General features: G+C 44.9%; 2 protein-coding genes across 2 annotated transcripts; both read right to left on the bottom strand.

Moving 5' to 3' along the window:
- Positions 1-3,437: 3,437 nt before the first annotated feature.
- On the bottom strand, positions 3,438-9,345 carry lrrc31 (leucine rich repeat containing 31). The gene is made up of 13 exons (XM_041861291.2): positions 8,895-9,345; positions 8,597-8,646; positions 8,101-8,271; positions 7,818-7,964; positions 7,563-7,730; positions 5,731-5,895; positions 5,535-5,624; positions 5,238-5,378; positions 4,936-5,103; positions 4,673-4,837; positions 4,407-4,562; positions 4,048-4,325; positions 3,438-3,918 (listed from the first exon to the last, which is right to left on the bottom strand). The coding sequence occupies exons 2-13, from the start codon at positions 8,607-8,609 to the stop codon at positions 3,799-3,801; spliced, it is 1,782 nt and encodes a 593-aa protein (XP_041717225.2). The 5' UTR covers positions 8,610-8,646; positions 8,895-9,345; the 3' UTR covers positions 3,438-3,798.
- A 5,922-nt stretch (positions 9,346-15,267) lies between these two features.
- LOC121549810 (eukaryotic translation initiation factor 2 subunit 3-like) lies at positions 15,268-24,761 on the bottom strand. The gene is made up of 11 exons (XM_041861708.1): positions 24,660-24,761; positions 23,660-23,723; positions 22,975-23,102; positions 22,608-22,824; positions 17,598-17,756; positions 17,316-17,450; positions 17,124-17,218; positions 16,743-16,887; positions 16,473-16,642; positions 16,092-16,264; positions 15,268-15,993 (listed from the first exon to the last, which is right to left on the bottom strand). Exons 1-11 carry the CDS (start codon positions 24,726-24,728, stop codon positions 15,930-15,932), a joined length of 1,419 nt encoding a protein of 472 aa, XP_041717642.1. The 5' UTR covers positions 24,729-24,761; the 3' UTR covers positions 15,268-15,929.
- Between the last annotated feature and the right edge of the window lie 244 nt (positions 24,762-25,005).

Genomic DNA, 25,005 nt, shown 5'->3' on the forward strand with positions numbered 1-25,005 from the left:
TGTCATTGTATGCTGTAGCATTAAGATTTCCCTTCACTGGAACTAAGGGGCCTAGCCCGAGCCATTCCATACACTCCATTCCAGCCATTATTATGAGCCGTCCTCCCCTCAGCAGCCTCCACTGATAGGGAGCCATATAGTAGTGCTCTATATAGAAAACAGGGAGCCACATGGAACTGCCATACACTATGGGTTAACCTGGAAATCTGAGGTACAGAACACTTGGGGCCTCGACTTGTCATGGAACAGGCTTAGGTGTCTGCCTTGATGCCTGGCTGCCCTCAGTGCACAACTCAGCCTGTCTGGGAACCCACTGGGGTGTCTACCCCCAAAGATACACACACACACAAATGACCCCACCAGCACACACACTCATCCTTTCTCTCCCTGTCAGGTGTGTATGTTAGCAGAGCTGCAGGTGTTGTATCTGAAGCAGGTGGGCGTGGCTAGGCTGACCTCTGCTGTCTAAGGGGTCTAATAGAACTGGACCTTAGTGAGAACAGTCGGACATCACTTTCTCCTGATCCTCACACTGGAGAGGCTAGAGACACTAGCACTGGACAACAACCTACTCACTGAGGTACACACACACAAATATTACACATATACATACAGATTAATATACACACACACACAATTATATTACTGTATATATTTAGTGTTTGTCTGTTCCCCAGCCGCAGGCTGAGGTGTCTGGGTGTGTCAGCTAACCGTTTCCCAGGCTTCCCCTTGGCCCTCTGCCAGCATTAGAGAGAGGCTCTACCTGGGCCAAGACCAGGGTCTAAAGTTACTAGACTCGCCTAACATCGCTCAGCTCTAGGTAAGAGTCATAGCCTCTCAAGTATTAAGGCCATCAGCCCAGCTCTCTATCTGTAGGAAACACAGGGCTGTGTGTGTGTGTGTGTGTGTGTGTGTGTGTGTGTGTGTGTGTGTGTGTCCCAGAGAGTATCAGGTTGCAGGTGCTGGAGGTTCTAGATCTTCATGGAAACGCCCTGACCACTCTGCCCGACACACTCTGCACACTGCCTGGTAACCACACACACGCTATATATATATATATATATACACACACCTAACTCTTTACTCTCCTTTCCCCCCAGCTTTAAGGGAGTTGTATACACAGGATAACTGTCTATCAGCATGATGGACCGGTGATCTAGCCCACACAGACAGCTCAAGGACTTCCCCCTTCTCTCAACCTTTCCCTTCAAGTCCACCCTCTTCATATGATCTGCCATATTACAAACCACTCCGCTTTACTCTTTATTTTCATAATTTGTTTTTAACAAATCTGTGTTTCTTTTCACTCTCAAACCCACATCCTTCCATGCATTCACTGTAACAGTTTAAGTTCCAATTGCTTTGGTCTGGGGCGGCAGGTAGCTTAGTGGGTAAGAGCGTTGTGCCAGTAACCGAAAGGCCGCTGGTTCTAATCCCCGAGCTGACTAGGTGAAAAATCTGTCGATGTGCCCTAAAGCAAGGCACTTAACCCTAATTGCTCCTGTAAGTCGCTCTGGATAAGAGCGTCTACTAAAATGTAAAAATGTATCAGCTTTGCCCAAATATCTGCCTCTCATGCGCCACCTGGTGGTTTTACAGCTGAATTACAACCCTCTGGTAGACGTTATGCCTCAAGGCTATACACCTATACCTAAAGGAGACTGGATACAAGGCCATGCAGATACTACGGGTGCACGTAAATAACTGAAGGGCTAACACAGTCTTGTGGCGCACAGGAGATCTGAGTTTCTGAACCCAGTTGGTCACACATATACAGTGGGGAGAAAAAATCCAGAAAATCACATTGTATGATTTTTAAGTAATTAATTTGCATTTTATTGCATGACATAAGTATTTGATACATCAGAAAAGCAGAACTTAATATTTGGTACAGAAACCTTTGTTTGCAATCCTTCAGGTTTCGGGGCTGTCGCTGGGCAATACAGACTTTCAGCTCCCTCCAAAGATTTTCTATTGGGTTCAGGTCTGGAGACTGGCTAGGCCACTCCAGGACCTTGAGATGCTTCTTACGGAGCCACTCCTTAGTTGCCCTGGCTGTGTGTTTTGGGTCGTTGTCATGCTGGAAGACCCAGCCACGACCCATCTTCAATGCTCTTACTGAGGGAAGGAGGTTGTTGGCCAAGATCTCGCGATACATGGTCCCATCCATCCTCCCCTCAATACGGTGCAGTCGTCCTGTCCCCCTTTGCAGAAAAGCATCCCCAAAGAATGATGTTTCCACCTCCATGCTTCACGGTTGGGATGGTGTTCTTGGGGTTGTACTCATCCTTCTTCTTCCTCCAAACACGGCGAGTGGAGTTTAGACCAAAAAGCTCTATTTTTGTCTCATCAGACCACATGACCTTCTCCCATTCCTCCTCTGGATCATCCAGATGGTCATTGGCAAACTTCAGACGGGCCTGGACATGCGCTGGCTTGAGCAGGGGGACCTTGCGTGAGCTGCAGGATTTTAATCCATGACGGCGTAGTGTGTTACTAATGGTTTTCTTTGAGACTGTGGTCCCAGCTCTCTTCAGGTCATTGACCAGGTCCTGCCGTGTAGTTCTGGGCTGATCCCTCACCTTCCTCATGATCACTGATGCCCCACGAGGTGAGATCTTGCATGGAGCCCCAGACCGAGGGTGATTGACCGTCATCTTGAACTTCTTCCATTTTCTAATAATTGTGCCAACAGTTGTTGCCTTCTCACCAAGCTGCTTGCCTATTGTCCTGTAGCCAATCCCAGCCTTGTGCAGGTCTACAATTTTATCCCTGATGTCCTTACACAGCTCTCTGGTCTTGGCCATTGTGGAGAGGTTGGAGTCTGTTTGATTGAGTGTGTGGACAGGTGTCTTTTATACAGGTAACGAGTTCAAACAGGTGCAGTTAATACAGGTAATGAATGGAGAACAGGAGGGCTTCTTAAAGAAAAACTAACAGGTCTGTGAGAGCCGGAATTCTTACTGGTTGGTAGGTGATCAAATACTTATGTCATGCAATAAAATGCAAATTAATTACTTAAAAATCATACAATGTGATTTTCTGGATTTTTGTTTTAAAAAATTACAGACCTCTACATGCTTTGTAAATAGGAAAACCTGCAAAATCGGCAGTGTATCAAATACTTGTTCTCCCCACTGTACATACAGTGTTTCTGTGATCAGATCCAGGCATGGTGGCGGGGCCGATGGTCCGGAGGGGCTTTGGAATGTTCAGAGAACTGGAGAAGGATAGAAGAAGAGTGATGGAAGAGAGGAAAGAGAGGGAGAATAAACTTGCAGTGAAGGAGAAGAAAGCACCTGCCAGCAAGAAGAATAAATGTTCATGTTCTGTTTCTATCTGAGATGAGAGAATGTGAAACACATTAAACACAATATGACACACACTCTACTTTCCGCCTGCAGAATTATTACACACACACTCCAAGGAGTCAAACGTGTTATTCATGTACCCGGTACATCATTTATTGAAACAATTATCAGCATGTCAGAGTGAAGCTAAAAGTCAAATTAACAGAGTTGGCTAAACAGCTCAGATCAGTAGACTCACAGTGTTAGTAGTTTTACTGATGGAACCGTCTTACTTTCATCGAAGTCATTTTTCAGCGGGAAAACAATGTGCAAACTGTATTGTGTATGTGCATGGTGCTTAATATCACAAGATTATTTTGGGTGCTTGATCTAAAAAGACAATATAATTAGCAAAGCCCTGAAATGTTAGCATTTCTAAACATTAGATACATTTCCATGAAATCAATTAAAACAAGAGCCCCTCCAATTCCCTTCTCTCTTTCTAGCTCTACTCCTCATAGCGTTCCTCCTCTGGCCCCTCCTGATTGGCGGACGAGGCAAACGGGGGGGGGTCCAACTCTAATAGGACTTTCCTCTTCCTGAGGGCGTGGTTTACCTGCTCCCGCTCCTGGAGGAGAGAAGGATGAAATAACATACAACTGATAGTTCCGGCCACTCATTAAAATTGGCCCGTGATTTTATGCCACATAGACGAAAAGTCAGTACCATGTCAGTGTTTGTGTGTGTGTGTGTGTACCTGGGCTGTGAGAGTCCATCGCTGAAGAGAGAGACGTGTCAGTGCAGGTAGACGAGGAAAAGCAGAGAGCAGGGTTGGCAGCCAGGTCAGGGGTGAGGGGTTAGATGTCAGGAGTGAGGGCTTAGAGGTCAGGGGTCGCAGACTAAGGTCCAGCTCCTCCAGTGAGCCCAGCCCCCCCTCCCTTAGCAACCCACACCACCCCTCCTCCCCCACCCCTCCGTTATAGGACAGGTCCAACACACGCAGAGAGGACAGAACGCCACGCTTACACACTACAGCTAGGGGGAGAAGGAAAGATTATTAGACTCACCTGTATTTGTGTCAGTAGGTGTGTATAGTGTGCGTATGCATGTGTGTACCCAGATGAAGCAGGTCGTCAGTGGTGAGGTCACAGCTGCTAAGGCGGAGCTCCTGGGTGATTGACGGCTGCAGAGCTTCCAATAGCTGTGCCAGACGCCCGCCCACCACCTTACTCCAGGACACATCTATACACCGCAGGTACGGCATAGCTACAGCTGGAACACGCACATATGGAATATTTTATTTGGATTCAAGCAGTCAAACAGGAGCCTCATCTTGAAGTACACTAGACTAGAATAAGTAGCAGACAGTAATAGTGGAGTACCGAGTGCGGTGAATGATTCGTGGTTCAGACTGCAGCCGTTGAGTGGGAGGAGTTTAATCTGTGACAGCGGGAGGGCGGAGACTAGATCACTGACCACACCCCCAACCTCCTTATTGGATGACAGGTCAAGTTCCGTCAGCTCAGTGAGCGAGGGCAGCGCCTGGACTGGAGACAATACACACACACACATTCAAAGGTACGCAATTTCTTAAGACAGACATACCACTTTTCTCTCTCTCTCACACACACACACACAGACTCACTGAGGGCCTGTAGGTCTGTGTGTGTGAGGCAGCAGAGGTGCAGGTCCAGCCCGCCCAGATGTGAGAGGAGAGCCAGGTGAGGAGAGAGGAGGGACAGCCCCCCGGCCACACCCTTATTACAGGACAGGTCCAACTGACACAGGGAGCGGAGGCAGTGGAACGAACCACCTGTAGAGAGAGAGAGAGGGGTGGATCAAATTAACAGTGTCCGGATCTATGAGGACTGATAGATGAATTGGCCCCTAAACAAACACTAATCTAAGGCCAATTTCTCTCCCTTATGTGTTTGACTGGCGTCTTACCCAACAGGCCGAGGGACTGTGTGGTCAGGCCACAGTCGTGTAGTCGTAGGGTGGTCAGGGAGGGGGTGTGGCTTAGGGAAGGGACTAACCCCCCCAAACCCCACACGCCGCCCGTCCCTGGCTCTGTCTTGGACATGCTGCCTGTGAAAGAAAAATAACATCAAGAACATTTAAATATCAACCGCAACTATATCAACTACAACAAGTGAGTAAGGGCCAGCCCCCTTTTTAATTTAGGAGGGTTGGCTTCTAGCACCCTTTTATTGTTGTAGTTTTTTATAATAAAGAGTTGAGCACCTTCCTCTGCTTCTGTCTGTGTGTTGGCCAGGAGAGGGTTGCAAGACACATCCAACACACACAGTCTGGGGAGAACACTCACTATACAACCTGGGATGAGAGAGAGAGGGGAGAGATACCTTTCATTTACCTTTTTACTTAACCTGGTACAACTTTGTTTTTGTGTGTGTGTGCCTGTGCGTGCATGTGTACATACCCAGTATACTAGCGTCAGTTTCAGTGAGCTGGCAGGCCACCAAGTAGAGCTCTCTAAGGGTTGGGTGGAGTTTACCCACAATGCCTTGCAAAGCTGAGCCGCCAACACCAGCGTTCCAGGACAGGTCCAGAACCTCCAACACCGGAACACACTCCAATGCCTCACCTACACACACAAACAAACACAAACTCAGGTGGTCTGCAAAATAACCACTAATGTAAAGACACAGTAAGTGTGTACAGACGTGGTCAAAAGTTTTGAGAATGACACAAGTATTGGTCTTCCCAAAGTTTGCTGCTTCAGTGTTATGAGATATTTTTGTCAGATGTTACTATGGTATACTGAAGTATAATTACAAGCCTTCCATAAGTGTCAAAGGCTTTTATTGACAATTACATTAAGTTTATGCAAAGAGTCAATATTTGCAGTGTTGACCCTTCTTTTTCAAGACCTCTGCAATCCACCCTGGCATGCTGTCAATTAACTTCTGGGCCACATCCTGACTGATGGCAGCCCATTCTTGCATAATCAATGCTTGGAGTTTGTCAGAACTTGTGGGTTTTTGTTTGTCCACCCGCCTCTTGAGGATCGACCACAAGTTCTCAATGGGATTAAGGTCTGGGGAGTTTCCTGGCCATGGACCCAAAATTTAGATGTTTTGTTCCCTGAGCCACTTAATTATCACTTTTGCCTTATGGCAAGGTGCTCCATCATGCTGGAAAAGCCATTGTTCGTCACCAAACTGTTCTTGGATGGTTGGGAGAAGTTGCTCTCGGAGGATGTGTTGGTACCATTCTTTATTCATGGCTGTGTTCTTAGGCAAAATTGTGAGTGAGCCCACTCCCTTGGCTGAGAAGCAACCCCACACATGAATGTCTCAGGATGCTTTACTGTTGGCATGACACAGGACTGATGGTAGAGTTCACCTTGTCTTCTCCGGACAAGGTGTTTTCCGGATGCCCCAAACAATCGGAAAGGGGATTCATCAGAGAAAATGACATTACCCCAGTCCTCTGCAGTCCAATCCCTCTACCTTTTGCATAATATCAGTCTGTCCCTGATGTTTTTCCTGGAGAGAAGTGGCTTCTTTGCTGCCCTTCTTGACACCAGGCCATCCTCCAAAAGTATTCGCCTCACTGTGCGTGCAGATGCACTCGCACCTGCCTTCTGCCATTCCTGAGCAAGCTCTGCACTGGTGGTGGCCCGATCCTGCAGCTGAATCAACTTTAGGAGACGGTCCTGGCGCTTGCTGGACTTTCTTGGGCGCCCTGACGCCTTCTTCACAACAATTTAACCTCTCTCCTTGAAGTTCTTGATGATCCGATAAATGGTTGATTTAGGTGCAATCTTACTAGCAGCAATATCCTTGCCTGTGAAGCCCTTTTTGTGCAAAGCAATGATGATGGCACGTGTTTCCTTGCAGGTAACCATGGTTAACAGAGGAAGAACAATGATTTCAAGCACCACCCTCCTTTTAAAGCTTCCAGTCTGTTATTCTAACTCAATCAGCATGACAGAGTGATCTCCAGCCTTGTCCTCGTCAACACTCTCACCTGTGTTAACGAGAGAATCACTGACATGATGGCAGCTGGTCCTTTTGTGGCTGGGCTGAAATGCAGTGGAAATGTTTTTTGGGGATTTAGTTAATTTTCATGGCAAAGAGGGACTTTGCAATTAATTGCAATTCATCTGATCACTCTTCATGATATTCTGGAGTATATGCAAATTGCCATCATCAAAACTGAGGCAGAAGACTTTGTGGAAATTAGTATCTGTCATTCTCAACACTTTTGAGCACAACTGTAGGTTAGGTGTCTCTCTTTAAGCCCCACCCAGAGCAGTGATGTCATCAGCAGTCAGCCTACAGCAGGAGAGTCTGAGGGTTCTGAGCCCACCCACGTTCTGGAGGTGAAAGGTCAATGATCTCAGACATCCTCCAATCAGCTCGTTCCATGACAGGTCCATCTCCTCCAATAGAGACAGAGAGGGGAGCAAGGTAGCTGAGAGAGAGAGACAGGGTGAATGAGGGCACAAAAAGATGACACCAACATCATATGAGGAGTGTGTGTGTATGTGTGTGTACTAACCAAGTTCCAGTACGTCAGTAGCAGTGAGGTCACAGTGAGCCAGACTCAGAGTCCTGCTGTCTGCTCTCTTCCTCAGCCTCTTGACAAACACACACACACGACCCCAGCCCATGTCACACACATTCTCTGCTGGGTCAGGAACAACACCTAGGACTCGACACAAACACCACAAACACATCATACGTTAAGTTATCCTAAGACACACTACAATTCCAGTGAAATGGTTCTGACTATAGGCACTAAATACTTTTGCTGCTTATTGAGGTTCTCACAGTCCTCTCACCTGCTCCCTCCCTCTCCTTCTCCGTCTCTCTGTCTTCGGGAAGCCCTCCGCTCTCCGCTTGGCGGGACCGGAAGTGGCGGGACGTTGACTTCCTGTCTGAGGGCATGCGTTTCCTGCGGATCTGGTTCATGATGAGGTCAAACGGCGAACGTCCCCGCCCCCACTGGACATCTGGCCAATCACAAACAGACATGAGCAGGCATCTAATCAATCCCAAATTGACCCCTACCGTCTACCCCTCTCCCCCCCACCCAGTTCTGGAGAGTTACAGGGTGTGCAGTATTTTGTTCCAGCCCAGCTCTAACACACCTACTATATTCAGTCAAGTGATCAATTGAGTCATGGACTGCTGAATGGCCGTAACAGATCAATCAGATTTTCCAATCTCATTCCAAACTTTATCATTTCTTAATCATCAGTAGGACATAATCAGTAGGCTAGGAGTTCAATATCTGAGCCTAGACCTGTATAGGAGCAAAAACATAAAGCAACATACCTGACGATTCCATCCTTCAGTGCAGCTCAGCAACTCAAATAGCTCTGCAACTGTTTATGATCAGATGGTGCACAGATCACACACACAGTGACACAGATACCATTATCAATGACAATTTCTGCCTAGAAGAGCAATACTTTTGTATTTAATCTTTTGAGTAGGCCTACCGAATTTAACACTAACAATCTTATTTAAAACGCAATCGAGCTCCCCCAAAGAAACACAAGCTGCGTGTGTCTTGTCTCTTTTGTTGCGAAAAACATAACATTTTTAGGCATTTAAAGTTTACAATGCATACTTTTTGATCCGTGTTCTTTCCTGGCCGCCGAACAGCGTCTGTGGCAGGTGTAGGCTACTTCAGCCCCAAGTAGAGGCTGTCCTGTACAGATCTAGGATCGGCTTGTCGCCCCCAAACCCCCTTTAGCTCATTTAACGCCAAATTGACCTTGGATCCGCGTCTACAGATGCGAATCCTTCGGATATTGTCTCTCCGTGTTGACGCGTGGTGTCTCGTGATCCTCGGTGTTGTCTTCAGTAGTTATCACAGCTAAACCCCGCCTATTTCTACAATGTATCTTCTTAAAATCTGATTTTAAACCTAACCCTAACCTTAACCATACTGGTAACCATATGCCAACCATATGCCTAACTCACATTAAATTAAGACCAAAAAGCACATTTTGTTTTCATCACCTTTTACGATATAGCCTAGCCAATTTGGACTTTGTGGCTGTGGTAACTAGTGACAACCATCAGGTGTGCCATCCATCCATCCAGGAAGTAGACTTCGGAACTCCTTTAGTAAACAAACACGACAGCTTGCAACATAGTAAAGACAGAGCTACAATCTATTTTCTCATCTAGGTCAAACAGAGATGATTGAATAACGCTGAAATATTTGGTTTGATCAATAAATATTTTATTTATTACAACATTACATTCATATAATAACTTAATTATCATTATATTACATATATCACCCAAGGATAATAAGGCTATAAGACTACTCAAAGGAAACATATAGTGGGGAGAACAAGTATTTGATACACTGCCGATTTTGCAGGTTTTCCTACTTAAAAAACATGTAGAGGTCTCTAATTTTTATCATAGGTACACTTCAAGTGTGAGAGACGGAATCTAAAACAAAAATCCAGAAAATCACATTGTATGATTTTTAAGTAATTAATTTGCATTTTATTGCATGACATAAGTATTTGATACATCAGAAAAGCAGAACTTAATATTTGGTACAGAAACCTTTGTTTGCAATTACAGAGTTTCCTGTAGGTCTTGACCAGGTTTGCACACACTGCAGCAGGGATTTTGGCCCACTCCTCCATACAGACCTTCTCCAGATCCTTCAGGTTTCGGGGCTGTCGCTGGGCAATACGGACTTTCAGCTCCCTCCAAAGATTTTCTATTAGGTTCAGGTCTGGAGACTGGCTAGGCCACTCCAGGACCTTGAGATGCTTCTTACGGAGCCACTCCTTAGTTGCCCTGGCTGTGTGTTTCGGGTCGTTGTCATGCTGGAAGACCCAGCCACGACCCATCTTCAATGCTCTTAATGAGGGAAGGAGGTTGTTGGCCAAGATCTCGCGATACATGGCCCCATCCATCCTCCCCTCAATACGGTGCAGTCGTCCTGTCCCCTTTGCAGAAAAGCATCCCCAAAGAATGATGTTTCCACCTCCATGCTTCACGGTTGGATGGTGTTCTTGGGGTTGTACTCATCCTTCTTCTTCCTCCAAACACGGCGAGTGGAGTTTAGACCAAAAAGCTATATTTTTGTCTCATCAGACCACATGACCTTCTCCCATTCCTCCTCTGGATCATCCTGATGGTCATTGGCAAACTTCAGACGGGCCTGGACATGCGCTGGCTTGAGCAGGGGGACCTTGCGTGCGCTGCAGGATTTTAATCCATGGCGGCGTAATGTGTTACTAATGGTTTTCTTTGAGACTGTGGTCCCAGCTCTCTTCAGGTCATTGACCAGGTCCTGCCGTGTAGTTCTGGGCTGATCCCTCACCTTCCTCATGATCATTGATGCCCCACGAGGTGAGATCTTGCATGGAGCCCCAGACCGAGGATGATTGACCGTCATCTTGAACTTCTTCTATTTTCTAATAATTGCGCCAACAGTTGTTGCCTTCTCACCAAGCTGCTTGCCTATTGTCCTGTAGCCCATCCCAGCCTTGTGCAGGTCTACAATTTTATCCCTGATGTCCTTACACAGCTCTCTGGTCTTGGCCATTGTGGAGAGGTTGGAGTCTGTTTGATTGAGTGTGTGGACATGTGTCTTTTATACAGGTAACGAGTTCAAACAGATGCAGTTAATACAGGTAATGAGTGGAGAACAGGAGGGCTTCTTAAAGAAAAACTAACAGGTCTGTGAGAGCCGGAATTCTTACTGGTTGGTAGGTGATCAAATACTTATGTCATGCAATAAAATGCAAATTAATTACTTAAAAATCATACAATGTGATTTTCTGGATTTTTGTTTTAGATTCCGTCCCTCACACTTGAAGTGTACCTATGATAAAAATTACAGACCTCTACATTTACATTTACATTTACGTCATTTAGCAGACGCTCTTATCCAGAGCGATGTACAAATTGGTGCATTCACCTTATAGCCAGTGGGATAACCACTTTACAATGTTTTTTTGTTGTTGTTTTAAAAAATAAAAAATAAATGTTTTTTGGGGGGGGGGGTTGGGGTAAGGGGGGGTAGAAGGATTACTTTATCCTATCCCAGGTATTCCTTAAAGAGGTGGGGTTTCAAATGTCTCCGGAAGGTGGTGAGTGACTCAACTGTCCTGGCGTCGTGAGGGAGCTTGTTCCACCATTGGGGTGCCAGAGCAGCGAACCGTTTTGACTAGGCTGAGCGGGAACTATGCTTCCGCAGAGGTAGGGGAGCCAGCAGGCCAGAGGTGGATGAACGCAATGCCCTCGTTTGGGTGTAGGGACTGATCAGAGCCTGAAGGTACGGAGGTGCCGTTCCCCTCACAGCTCCGTAGGCAAGCACCATGGTCTTGTAGCAGATGCGAGCTTCAACTGGAAGCCAGTGGAGTGTGCGGAGGAGCTGGGTGACGTGAGAGAACTTGGGAAGGTTGAACACCAGACGGGCTGCGGCATTCTGGATGAGTTGTAGGGGTTTAATGGCACAGGCAGGGAGCCCAGCCAACAGCGAGTTGCAGTAATCCAGACGGGAGATGACAAGTGCCTGGATTAGGACCTGTGCCGCTTCCTGTGTAAGGCAGGGTCGTACTCTCCGAATGTTGTAGAGCATGAACCTACAGGATCGGGTCACCGCCTTGATGTTAGCGGAGAACGACAGGGTGTTGTCCAGGGTCACGCCAAGGCTCTTCGCACTCTGGGAGGAAGTGATGGCGAGATCATGGAACAGGCAGTCCTTCCCCGGGAGGAAGAGCAGCTCCGTCTTGCCAAGGTTCAGCTTGAGGTGGTGATCCGTCATCCATACTGATATGTCTGCCAGACATGCAGAGATGCGATTCGCCACCTCTACATGCTTTGTAAGTAGGAAAACCTGCAAAATTGGCAGTGTATCAAATACTTGTTCTCCCACTGTATGTGGACTACATATTGACTTTATGTAAATATTTAGCCATTTTTACTGGAAATATATAAGCCTAATGTACAGTAAAAGATGGTTCCCAAAAAGCACCCTTTTAAAGTAATAAAATCTCTCTGGGTTGTCAGGAAACTTCTGTGTCTCTTCACTCACTCTCACACTGGTCAGATCCTCAGACAATGTGAGATCTGAATGGACAGTGTTGGGGTCCAGAATCCCAGGATCTGAAGAGAGAGAGAGAACAAGAAATTAACCCTGTGAGACCCCGGTTGCAAAAATGCAACAGGTCCTAAACTCATGTCAAACACTACCTAGTTCATCTCCTTAGACCCAAATGTATATCTTAAAAGCATTTGTTGTGTGTCCTGTCTTCTCTAAGATGTAGTGATTATGTAGAAAAAAAGAAACACAGAAACAAACATTCTAAGCACTTGTAAAAACACTTGGGTCACACAGGTTGTCCTGGACTAAAATGCATGCTCAATGGAGAGTCTAAATTTAAAGTGCTATAGAATTAATGTTGTGAAAACTGTTTAAGGTACTCACTGCATGCCACATACGCCTGCATCTTCTCCCAGACTCTGAACTGCATGTTGCCCAGGTGACTGCATGTTGCCCAGGTGTTTGGCCACATCTATCAGCGCTCCTGAGACCAGGTGTGGATCTGGCAGTGTGCACTAGGTTCTGGAAGAACAGTCAGGAGTCAGTGCTGCTGTGGGGTTGGGTTCAGAACCACAGAGAAGAGAAAGACAGGAGGCAGATCACTTACCTTTCCTTCAAAGCCTTGAAGATCTGCAGAGGAACAAAATACCAGATTTAATGAAACAATCAATCAATATTTATTGATCAGTCAATAAACATATTAGTCCTGACCTGCAGGAAAGATATGTCTTCAGATTTCAGCTCATCCTCTATGGATGGCTCTGAGTGTGTCTGAAAGTGATGATATCTCTGCTGATCTCCTCAATCTTTTGTCTCATCAACTGACTCTTCTGCTCCTCTTCCTCCCTCAGCGCAGCTATCCTGGCATCCTCTTCCTCTTGTAGAAACTGGTGAAGATTCTCAAATGCCTCCCTAATCTGTCTCTCTGTGGTCTGGGCCTGGCTCTAGAGACAATGAGAGGAATGGTAGTTATTATCAGGTACTCCCAGGCATCTACAGTATGTAGAGATCACAGAATTCTCTCATCACTAAATATCCTTACTTTGATGTGTTCTGCTGTTTGATCACAGGTTTGTTTAATAATATTTAAATCCTCCAGCTTCTCCTGTAAGGGCTTCAGGGCAGTCTGGAGTTCCTCCTGGAATGTGGGGATGTTATCGGAGAAAGAGAGAGAGGGGCGTAGGGAGATAACAATTATATGAACAATTTCTGTGTTTAACTTCACATCTTTAACCAATCATACCTTGTGGTCCTGTGCAGCTTTATCTATGGGTCTGAAGTTGTGTTTGGTGTGTTTTTTTAAATCCCGACACACCACACACACTGGCTGTTTATCCTCCAGACAGAAGAGCCTGAGTTTCTCACTGTGCAGACTACAGAGCAACTCTGATCCTGTTGGACTTTTTGCATCTCTTCTCCTGCAAACAGGACATTCCTTTCCTTCCTTCTCTCTCCAGTGTTCTTGCAGACAGGCTTGACAGAAGCTATGACTACATAGCAGGATGACAGGATCCCTGAAGATGTCATGGCACAGAGGACAGGAGAGATCCTCCTCTGGGAGACGGTTTGGGAAGCTTTGTCTCCTCTGGTGGAAGAGGTTCAGGAGCAGTGTCCTCCTCTGGTTGAAGAGGTTCAGGAGCAGTGTCCTCCTCTGGTGGAAGAGGTTCAGGAGCAGTGTCCTCCTCTGGTGGAAGAGGTTCAGGAGCAGTGTCCTCCTCTGGTCTCCCGAGTGGTGCAGTGGCTGTGCCACTAGAGATCCTGGTTCGAATCCAGGCTCTCTCGTAGCCGGCTGCGACCGGGAGACCCATGGGGCGGCGCACAATTGGCCCAGCGTCGTCCAGGGTAGGGGAGGGAATGGCCGGCGGGGATGTAGCTCAGTTGGTAGAGCATGGCGTTTGCAACACCAGGGTTGTGGGTTCGCTTCCCACGGGGGGTATAAAATAATAATGTATGCACTAACTGTGAGTCGCTCTGGATAAGAGCATCTGCTAAATGACTTAAATGTTGAGGTTCATCTGTCTTCCTACTCTCCAACAACTCCTCTGTAATTGCTAAAATGAAAGGTTTCAGTTTCAATATTGGTAATAAAAAACCCAGGATTTCACTTTGTCAGACAGTGAGTGAAAATGTACAGTAAGTCTGATATTTTAAACCTAATGTGAGTCATTACCTGATAGGCTTTCAGTTTGTAGTCTCTCAGCAAGAATGTTGAGGTTCATCTTCCTCAGGATCTCCAGTGACATCCTCACAACACCCTTAAGTTCATAGGCCTGCACCATGATATCCACAGTGTCTTCCCTCTCTGTGTGCTCCAGCTGGGCCTTTGGGATGTGACAAAAGCCATCCAGCACACTATTATTCAGAGGCCATTTAAATCTCTGAAAGTCTCCTTTCTTCAGCTCCTCCAAAGTAAACAGCAGCAGCTCAGGAACTGATTTCCCCACTGTAGATCACCAGATACACTACCACAAAGTGGTTTACTTTGCAGTTTTTGGAAGTTTTCATGCATTTCCCATTATCCTTGTATTCGGCAATTGTTAAAAATCTAAATCCAAGTGCTCCATTGTCAGACCAAGCTGAATGTTATAGCACTGAGCTGAACTTTATCCCAACAGGTGAGTTAGGGGTAGTGTTCACAGGTAAATCATTAATGAGTATGTGTTTATAGTTGTATTCAGGATTTACAGAAGCTGTAAATACGACGGTATCTTCAACAACAATACGACGGTATCTTCAAAGATGGAAGCAATTTCTCTCATGTTTTATTTTATTTTTATACAGTATTAATAAACCCTATTTTTATTCTTGCCACTAACCTGCTGCAGTTGGACAGAAACATATCTAAATAGATCATTCCTTTATAAGAAGTTGCCAATCGAACCCTATAGAATATTAAAGCAGCACAAACTCACAGGCGTTTGTTCCAAATGTATATTTTATTAGATTCCACTGAAAGCTGTTAACAGCAGAACACACACAGCACTATCAACCACCTGTTACTCCAGGGCTTATTCAGGAAGGAGCAACGCTTACTGTACAGCCAGATAGAAATATATAAAATAGAAAATAGATTCTCTGTCATGTGGAATTAATAGGGATTCATGTCATCACAGCTCTATCCATTACATTTCTATCTGTAGCGTTGTGAGTGTTGCCCCCTGTTCCATCATTCCCAGTCCTGCTTTGGGAGATACTCATCTTAAAACCCCAGACCAGCTACCTTCCTTTACCCCTCCCTGGCTGCATCTCAATACTTTACTGTGTCTTCCTCTCCTCGTCTCTTCTTCTTCTTCGTCTGCACTGATCTGAAAACAAGACAGATGAAAGCAGTAGATGCCTATGAGGAACCTGCTTTCACCTGTCGCAGTTTTTAATTGATCATTGCAGATGTAGGAGAGGAGACAAAGTGAGGAAGCCAGTATAGACAATTGAGATGCAGCCTCCGTCCTTCCCCCTCCCGGGGCAGGTATCCCTCTCTCGGCAACTGTACAGGTGTGTGTGTGTATGAAAAAGAGTATGTTGGGTGTGTAGTCTGGTTGAGAGGGTGTCACCATGGAGACACACTTCCAGTTTGGTTGCTCAGTCATCGTCCACCGTGGGGGTGATAGTCACGCCCCTTCTGATCTGGCCCCAGCCAATCAGACTGCAGAGAGAAAAGAGACAACGAATGAGCCACGATAGTCAGGGTAAACAGCCAAACACACACACATATATGAAATCAACACCTCCCCTCTCTCTTACCGCCAATGTTTCTCCACACGACGGCTGAGAGCGATCTTCTCTCCAACCTCTGTGCAGACAGGGTTGGTCAGGACGATCTTGGCCAGATCAGCCTTCACTGCGCTCACTCTGCCGCCTGTAGACAGACTACCGATGTTCACCATCAACACCTCATTCTTAGACAGCTTCTGGACCTGAGGGGAAAAACACAGAGACAGAAAAAAGACTGAGTTGGAGTAGAGACAAAACCTCTCACTTACTGACACAGACTCTCACTGGGTGCATCTCTAAAGATGCTTCCTCCTCTAAATTTCATTTAAAAATTAATTATGTTCCCATCCACAACATTACAACACCAAGCCCAGGAGTATCAGACTACAGTTCCGAGGGTGTAGTGCTGACCTTGGCGGCCTTCTTGTCTCCTTCAGTGCGGACTCCCAGAAGCCTCCTCAACAGGAAGTAGGAGATTTCCAGCTCTGTGAAGATCTCAGGTAGCGCTCCGACCGCTCCCAGCACCTGGCCTACCATACGGTCAGCTCTGCACAGGGTCGGGTCAATCTTAGTGCCTACACCTGGATAGGACAGAGAACCCATACCTGAGTGTTTATACCCATATTAGAAACAACACACACCTGACCCACCATACTGTCACAGTAACACACAAGTCCATACCGATGAGTCCTCCGGGTGCTGCATACTGTAAGTCGTTGTGTTCAGCAAACAGTGAGACGATCTTGGAGAAAATGGGTTTACACATCAGCTTCCCCTCATGGTCCTTAGACACAATGCCTGGACGCACCTCCAACTCCTGACCCACCTGGAGAGGGACCGATATATAAAAGGAGGGAGGCAGGTATTGAGAGAAAGAAGAGGGAAATGGAGAGGGAAGAGAGAGAGAGGGTGAAAGAGACGGGAGAGGAGAAACAGAGAGAGGAAAGAAAGAGGAGGGAGTGAAAGATACCGGTGAATGAAAGTGAGTCAGAGCTTCATAAGAACTTTGCGCCATAGGACCACTTGCCCATGATGCTTTGGGGAAGAAGAAGTGAGTCCTACCTTGAGCACGCCTTTTAGAATACTGCCTCCGGCCACACCTCCTTTTAGGTCGTCTACCTCACAACCCGGCTTGTTGACATCAAACGACCGGATCACTGAAACACACAAACTCACACCACGTTAACACACATCAACAAAACATACACACAACACATGATCAGCTGGTACAAGTTATCACGTGTCTATTCATACCAATGAGTCTAGGTTCTGAGGTGAAGTCTCTGATGGGGACAGGGATCTTCTTGACAATGTATTCACACACCACCTCTATGTTGTACTTCAGCTGGGCTGAGATAGGAATGATAGGTGCTCCCTCTGCCACTGTACCTACACACAACAGGAGAGAGGTTACACACACTTTAAAGGAGAGACATAGGGGTTAAACACCTACATTCACTACGCTCGGACAAACACGCATATACAGAAATATACACACACATAGCTTTACAGGAGAGAGCTATTCCAGCCACTGACCCTGTACGAAGGCTAGGATCTGTTCGTACTGCTCCTTGGCCTGGCTCTCCTTGACCAGATCGATCTTGTTCTGGAGGATCAGGATGTGTTTGAGCTTCATGATCTCTATGGCAGCCAGGTGCTCAGAGGTCTGGGGCTGGGGACACGACTCGTTACCCGCTGGGAGAGAGGGAGGAGAGGTGTTAGACAGAGCAGTGTGTGTGTGTCAAATCAAAATCAAATCAAAGCTTATTGGTCGTATACACAGATTTGCATATGTTATTGCAGCAATGTCAGAGTCCGGAATAAAACAAACAAACACATACATACATAAACTCAGCAAAAAAAGAAACATCCTCTCACCGTCAACTGCGTTTATTTTCAGCAAACTTAACATGTGTAAATATTTGTATGAACATATCAAGATTCAACAACTGAGACATAAACTGAACAAGTTCCACAGACATTACATTTACATTTTAGTCATTTAGCAGACGCTCTTATCCAGAGCGACTTACAGGAGCAATTAGGGTTAAGTGCCTTGCTTAAGGGCACATCGACAGATTTTTCACCTAGTCGGCTCGGGGATTAGAACCAGCGACCTTTCGGTTACTGGCACAACGCTCTTACCCACTAAGCTACCTGCCGCCCCATATGACTGACAGAAATTGAATTGGCATTGTAACGACCGTTCCACAGGTGCATGTTCATTAATTGTTTATGGTTCATTGAACAAGCATGGGAAACAGTGTTTAAACCCTTTACAATGAAGATCTGTGAAGTTATTTGGATTTTTACGAATTATCTTTGAAAGACAGGGTCCTGAAAAAGGGACTTTCTTTTTTTGCTGAGTTTACATACAGTACCAGTCAAAAGTTTGGACACATCTACTCATTCAAGGGTTTTTCTTTATTTTTTTTACTATTTTCTACATTGTAGAATAATAGTGAAGACATCAAAACTATGAAATAACACATATGGAATAATAATAATAATAATAATAATAATAATAAGCCATTTAGCAGACGCTTTTATCCAAAGGGACTTACAGTCATGTGTGCATACATTTCTACGTATGGGTGGTCCCGGGGATCGAACCCACTACCCTGGCGTTACAAGCGCCATGCTCTACCAATTGAGCATTGGTTACAATGATGTAGTAACCCAATAAAATGTTCAACAAATCAAAATATATTTTATATTTCAGATTCTTCAAAGCAGCCACCCTTTGCCTTGATGATAGCTTTGCACACTCTTGGCATTCTCTCAACCAGCTTCACCTGGAATGCTTTTCCAACAGTCTTGAAGGAGTTCCCACATACGCTGAGCATTTGTTGGCTGCTTTTCCTTCATTCTGCGGTCCAACTCATCCCAAACCCTCTCAATTGGGTTGAGGTCGGATGATTGTGGAGGCCAGGTCATCGGATGCAACACTCCATCACTCTCCTTCTTGGTCAAATAGCCCTTACACAGCCTGGAGGTGTGTTTTGGGTCATTGTCCTGTTGAAAAACAAATGATAGTCCCACTAAGCGCAAAACAGATGGGATGGCGAATCGCTGCAGAATGCTGTGGTAGCCATGCTGGTTAAGTGTGCCTTGAATTCTAAATAAATCACAGACAGTGTCATCAGCAAAGGACCATCACACCACCTCCTCCATGCTTGATGGTGGGAACCACACATGCGGAGATCATCCGTTCACCTACTCTGCGTCTCACAAAGACTCAGCGGTTGGAACCAAAAATCTCAAATTTTGACTCATCAGACCAAAGGACAGATTTCTACCGGTCTAATGTCCATTGCTCGTGTTTCGTGGCCCAAGCAAGTCTCTTCTTCTTATTGGTGTCCTTTAGTAGTGGTTTCTTTGCAGCAATTCGACCATGAAGGCATGATTCACGCAGTCTCCTCTGAACAGTTGACGTTGAGATGTGTCTGTTACTTGAACTCTGTGAAGCATTTATTTGGGCTGCAATCTGAGGTGCAGTTAACTCTAATGAACTTATCCTCTGCAGCAGAGGTAACTCTGGGTCTTCTATTCCTGTGGTGGTCCTCATGAGAGCCAGTTTCATCATAGCGCTTGATGGTTTTTGCGACTGCACTTGAAGAAACTTTCAAAGTTCTTGACTGACCATGTCTTAAAGTAATGATGGACTGTCATTTCTCTTTGCTTATTTGAGCTGTTCTTGCCATAATATGGACTTGGTCTTTTACCAAATAGGGCTATTTTCTGGATACCCCCCTTACCTTGTCACAACACAACTGATTGGCTCAAATGCATTAAGAAGGAAAGAAATTCCACAAATTAACAAGGCACACCTGTTAATTGAAATGCATGACCCGTGTAGCTCAGTTGGTAGAGCATGGCGCTTGCAACGCCAGAGTTGTGGGTTCGATTCCCACGGGGGACCAGTATGAAGAAGAAAAAAATGTATGCACTCACTAACTGTAGTCGCTCTGGATAAGAGCGTCTGCTAAATGACTAAACATTTTTAAAAAATGTAAATTCCAGGTGACTACCTCATGAAGCTGGTTCAGTTAATGCCAAGAGCTGTCATCAAGGCAAAGGGTGGCTACTTTTAAGAATCTCAAATATTAAATATATTTTGATTTGTTTAACACTTTTTTGGTTACTACATGATTCCATGTGTTATTTCATAGTTTTAAGGTCTTCACTATTATTCTACAATGTAGAAAATAGTAAAAATAAAGAAAAACCCTGGAATGAGTAGGTGTGTCCAAACTTTTGACTGGTACTGTATATACACACACAGTGCATTCGGAAAGTATTCAGACACCTTGACCTTTTCCACATTTTGTTACGTTAAAGCCTTATTCTAAAATTGATTAAATTATACTTGCATACTATTGTTTGTACAGATGAACGTGGTACCTTCAGGCGTTTGGAAATTGCCAAGCTGTTTAAAGACACAGTCAACTTAGTGTATGTAAACTTCTGACCCACTGGAATTGTGATACAGTGAATTATAAGTGAAGTAATCTGTCTGTAAACAATTGTTGGAAAAATTACTTGTGTCATGCACAAAGTAGATGTCCTAACTGACTTGCCAAAACTATAGTTTGTTAACAAGACATTTGTGGAGTGGTTGAAAAACGAGTTTTAATGACTCTAACCTAAGTGTATGTCAACTTCCGACTTCAACTGTATATATACAGTGGGGGAAAAAAGTATTTAGTCAGCCACCAATTGTGCAAGTTCTCCCACTTAAAAAGATGAGAGAGGCCTGTAATTTTCATCATAGGTACACGTCAACTATGACAGACAAAATGAGAAAATAAAATCCAGAAAATCACATTGTAGGATTTTTAATGAATTTATTTGCAAATTATGGTGGAAAATAAGTATTTGGTCAATAACAAAAGTTTCTCAATACTTTGTTATATACCCTTTGTTGGCAATGACACAGGTCAAACGTTTTCTGTAAGTCTTCACAAGGTTTTCACACACTGTTGCTGGTATTTTGGCCCATTCCTCCATGCAGATCTCCTCTAGAGCAGTGATGTTTTGGGGCTGTCGCTGGGCAACACAGACTTTCAACTCCCTCCAAAGATTTTCTATGGGGTTGAGATCTGGAGACTGGCTAGGCCACTCTAGGACCTTGAAATGCTTCTTACGAAGCCACTCCTTCGTTGCCCGGGCGGGATCAAAATAATAGTGTGTATAGACAGTAGGGATGTGATAAATGGACAATTCTGCTTAACGTTTAAATCAGCCACTTTCAGTTTTCCTTTTAAAATGATAAGAAAAAAATCATAAAATCCCACATCAAAATGTAGAATAACGGTCCTATTACACATGTATGACCGTGTGGGCCGGGCAATGAAGTTATATCCACCACAACCCTTTACAGACATACAACGCAGCTACAGTAACATGTCCATAGCGATAATTGATAACTTCTGTACCTTTTCAGACAGTAGAATTCTGCTCAGGCATATAATGTTCTATTGTTTCCCTGACAACAATAAACGTTATTGATTGATGTGCTGCTGTATTGTTTTTAATGGTAGGGTAGCTAGACGTGCTTTCCTTCATCTAAATGTCTTGGTAAGTCACAGTATTTAAAGTACTTTTTTAGGAGAGCTTGGTCTGCGTGCCGGAAGCAGGCAGGCAGGCTGCGCGCAGCAGCAGCTCAAGATTATTTGATTGACAGTTCTGGTCGCATAGTGATGGAAGTTAGTCCCACTTCAGAAGTAGCATTACTTTACAGAGTAGTAAAATGCTGTTCATATCTCCAGAGAAGGTTTCGTGTCGCCATTTAAAAAGCCGTAGTGTAGCCTACCCTAACAGACAAACAAACATGCCGTAGCCAAGGCACTTTCCATTCCATTATATCTGAAATGGGTCATCGATACAGGCTACCGGTAGCCTACTGTCATTTCATATTTTGAGACAAAAACACCCCCACAGCAACGAAGAGTACCCTATGCTTGTAAGACTGGCCAGAAGATACCTCTGTATCCCGGCGACATCGGTCCCATGAATAAACTAGGATATTCTAAAGGCAACAGACAGAAGACTGAACACACACTCGCATCATTAGCGAAGAGAAAGAGCAGGCAGGCCAGTGCGATAGAGTGAGAGGAGGGGCAGGCAGAACCGTGCGCATATGTCTTGGTAATCTGCATCTTGGAATGTCTTCCATGCCTCGCAAATTCCCCAAAGTAGTCTAAAGTTTGCCTCTTCCTCTCTGGTTTTATTTAAATTACACAACTTTCCACAGACCTTTATAGCTATATGGTCTAGTTAGGCTATAACATAGAAAATAATATGTTTTGTGATAAGTGCACTGTTATTTTATTTATGTGGGGAAAATATATTTTTTCGGTTTGGGATTTTTCTTAAATTTAAAGATCCCAACTTTGTTTAAACGTCAATCCCAACTTCGTTTAAAAGTTGTAACGTTTAAACGTTCACACCCCTAGCCTAATGGATAGTATATGAATAGAAAAGGTGTGTGTGGATGAGAATGACAATTGCCATCGTATTGACATATCAGAGGTGGTGTCTTACCAATGAGGAGGAGGGCAGCGTCCATGACAGCTGCTCCATTCAACATAGTGGCCATCAGAATGTCATGACCAGGACAGTCCACGAAGGACACATGTCTGACCAGTTTGAAGTTGCCCTTGGTTCCAGGGATGTCTGTGGGGAACTCATCAGGAGTACTGGAGCCACACGACCTGTAGCACTCTGGCCTGGGACAGCTGGGGTCGTCCAGCTTATACACCTAGAGCAGGGAGGGAAGGAGGGCAGGGCAGTAGGGGAACATTTCCATTCTCTCACATTTATTCTGCCCATGTCACAGCCCTTCCTCATGTGCTCCCAACAGTTATGGGTGCTGCTTATTCTGTTATGAACAATGGCCCCTGCTGCTTACCTTGGCGTTAGCGTAACCTAGCTTGATGGTGATGTTCCTCTCCAGCTCGTTCTTGAAGCGGACAGTGTGAACCCCTGAGATGGCCTTGACCACCGTCGACTTCCCGTGGGCCACATGACCAATGGTGCCTACAGGGCAGGGAGGACAGAGTGTGTTACTGGGGGTGCTATGGCAGTGGAGGAGGGTATTAGGGGTCAATGCTCACACGTAGGGCTACACTATTAATCCAATTCACAGAAATCGTAATATTGACATGTGCAATATCCATATCGCAAGAGATACATATGGCATGCAATATTTTGAAACGCATCTCAGCCATGTGTAACGTCCCTTTTCATAGTTTACTCCTTTGTTTTTCTCCTCGAGGCTGCTTCCCACACACAACAAGCCCATGTTACTCAAGCTGCGCAGTTCCTCCTCGCTGTTGGATTCACTATACGTTTGCATGCTGTTCTGTTAGGTCAAATGCAGTCAACCGATTGTTCCAAACAAGAACATTATATTTCTATGATTCCAGCAGTTTACCCAAGTGTTTTGATTTATATTGAAAGTGCAATCGCAATATTTGGTATATTAAAAAAACAAACATAATAAAATGTTGTTCCCCTATGCTGCAGCCCCACAGCATAACATTGCCAATAAGTTAGACACAACTACTGTAGGGGACTGGTTCTGGTTCACTCACCAATGTTGATGGTGGCCTGTCTGCTGATGATCTCTTGAGAGAGCGGGGTCAGGGTGGACACATCCTGTTGAGAGAACACACACAGGTCATTGAAGTATGCAAAGTGTAGCACATGGGGATGTGAAACGTACTCCTCAAGTCGCCACTTGAGCCATCGAATTGTTAACTTTTCAGTGGTGCCGACTGGTAAGACGCTTCAGGAGGGCTGTCACGTGTGCTAGCAAGGCAGAGGTCCTGGGTTCAAGCCTCGGTGTGAGCCGAATCAGGAGTGGTACTCGCTAAGCAAGCAGCGTGATGTCCATTATAAAATAATGGTATTTAATCTAGAGTGGGCTAATAACATTATGAGAGACCTAGCCATGAGAAGTAAAGAATGGATGATGCAGACAGAGGACTGTCTGTATTATAATCTGGAAGTGTCATCTATTCTGCATAAGTAAACGGGACCTGTGGAGAGGCTAGGAGTTTACGTGACGTGCTCCTAGTGATGTGACCATCAGGTGCAGATGGTAACATGTCCCCGTCCACATCAATAATATCGACAAATTGAACAGCTAAACTTAGTTTAATTACAGCGTATAGGTCATTCACACAAAGGAATGGGCTTTTGTTCAGTTGTGCTGCGACATTTCCTGTCCATTCAGGGAAGATGTGCACTGAACAGCTGCTTACTTTTAAGTTCAGTGACAACTGCACAAACACAACCGAAAGCGTAACACGACTGACTTGGAGGAACAAATGGACTTGTAGGTCTAGAACGTTACTGTATATAAAAGAGCAAACTTCCTTTACTCATTGGGCAGGGCTGAATATGGACAATCCCCACGTTGCTACGACAGCCAAGCGAAATTAGCTAGCTAGTTACTGTTAGCATGTGCCGGTAGAACAGTCCCTTTCCCGGAGCACGCAACAACATAATTATTCATATTTTGTTCAGTGACTTTTAAAGAACCTAAACATCACTATCCATATCATCAATGTTGAAAAGATCAACACTCACGAGATAATTTAGATCTTGTTTGGAAAGATGAGGCTGACCCAGCGTTATTCCAGACTCGTCACCCGCCATCTTAAACGTAAAAGGAATTTTTGTATGTTACAGCGATTGCCTGAAAGATTTAGTATACCAAATTCTACTCAACAAGTTTTTTATCCTGTAATATCACTAGTCAAAAATGACAGTTGTCAGAAATGAGATGTTTCATCATGTGTTATAGTGAATTGTATAATAGAAATGTATTATATATTTGATGAAAGACAAAAAAAAAAAAGGGTCCTTTCGTAAGGGATGATGCAATATTCTAATTCACGAACAATTCAAAGCCCTTCTTTATACAATATTCACT

The sequence above is a fragment of the Coregonus clupeaformis genome, chromosome 34 (genome assembly GCF_020615455.1).
Source record: "Coregonus clupeaformis isolate EN_2021a chromosome 34, ASM2061545v1, whole genome shotgun sequence".
Taxonomy (NCBI): Eukaryota; Metazoa; Chordata; class Actinopteri; order Salmoniformes; family Salmonidae; genus Coregonus; species Coregonus clupeaformis.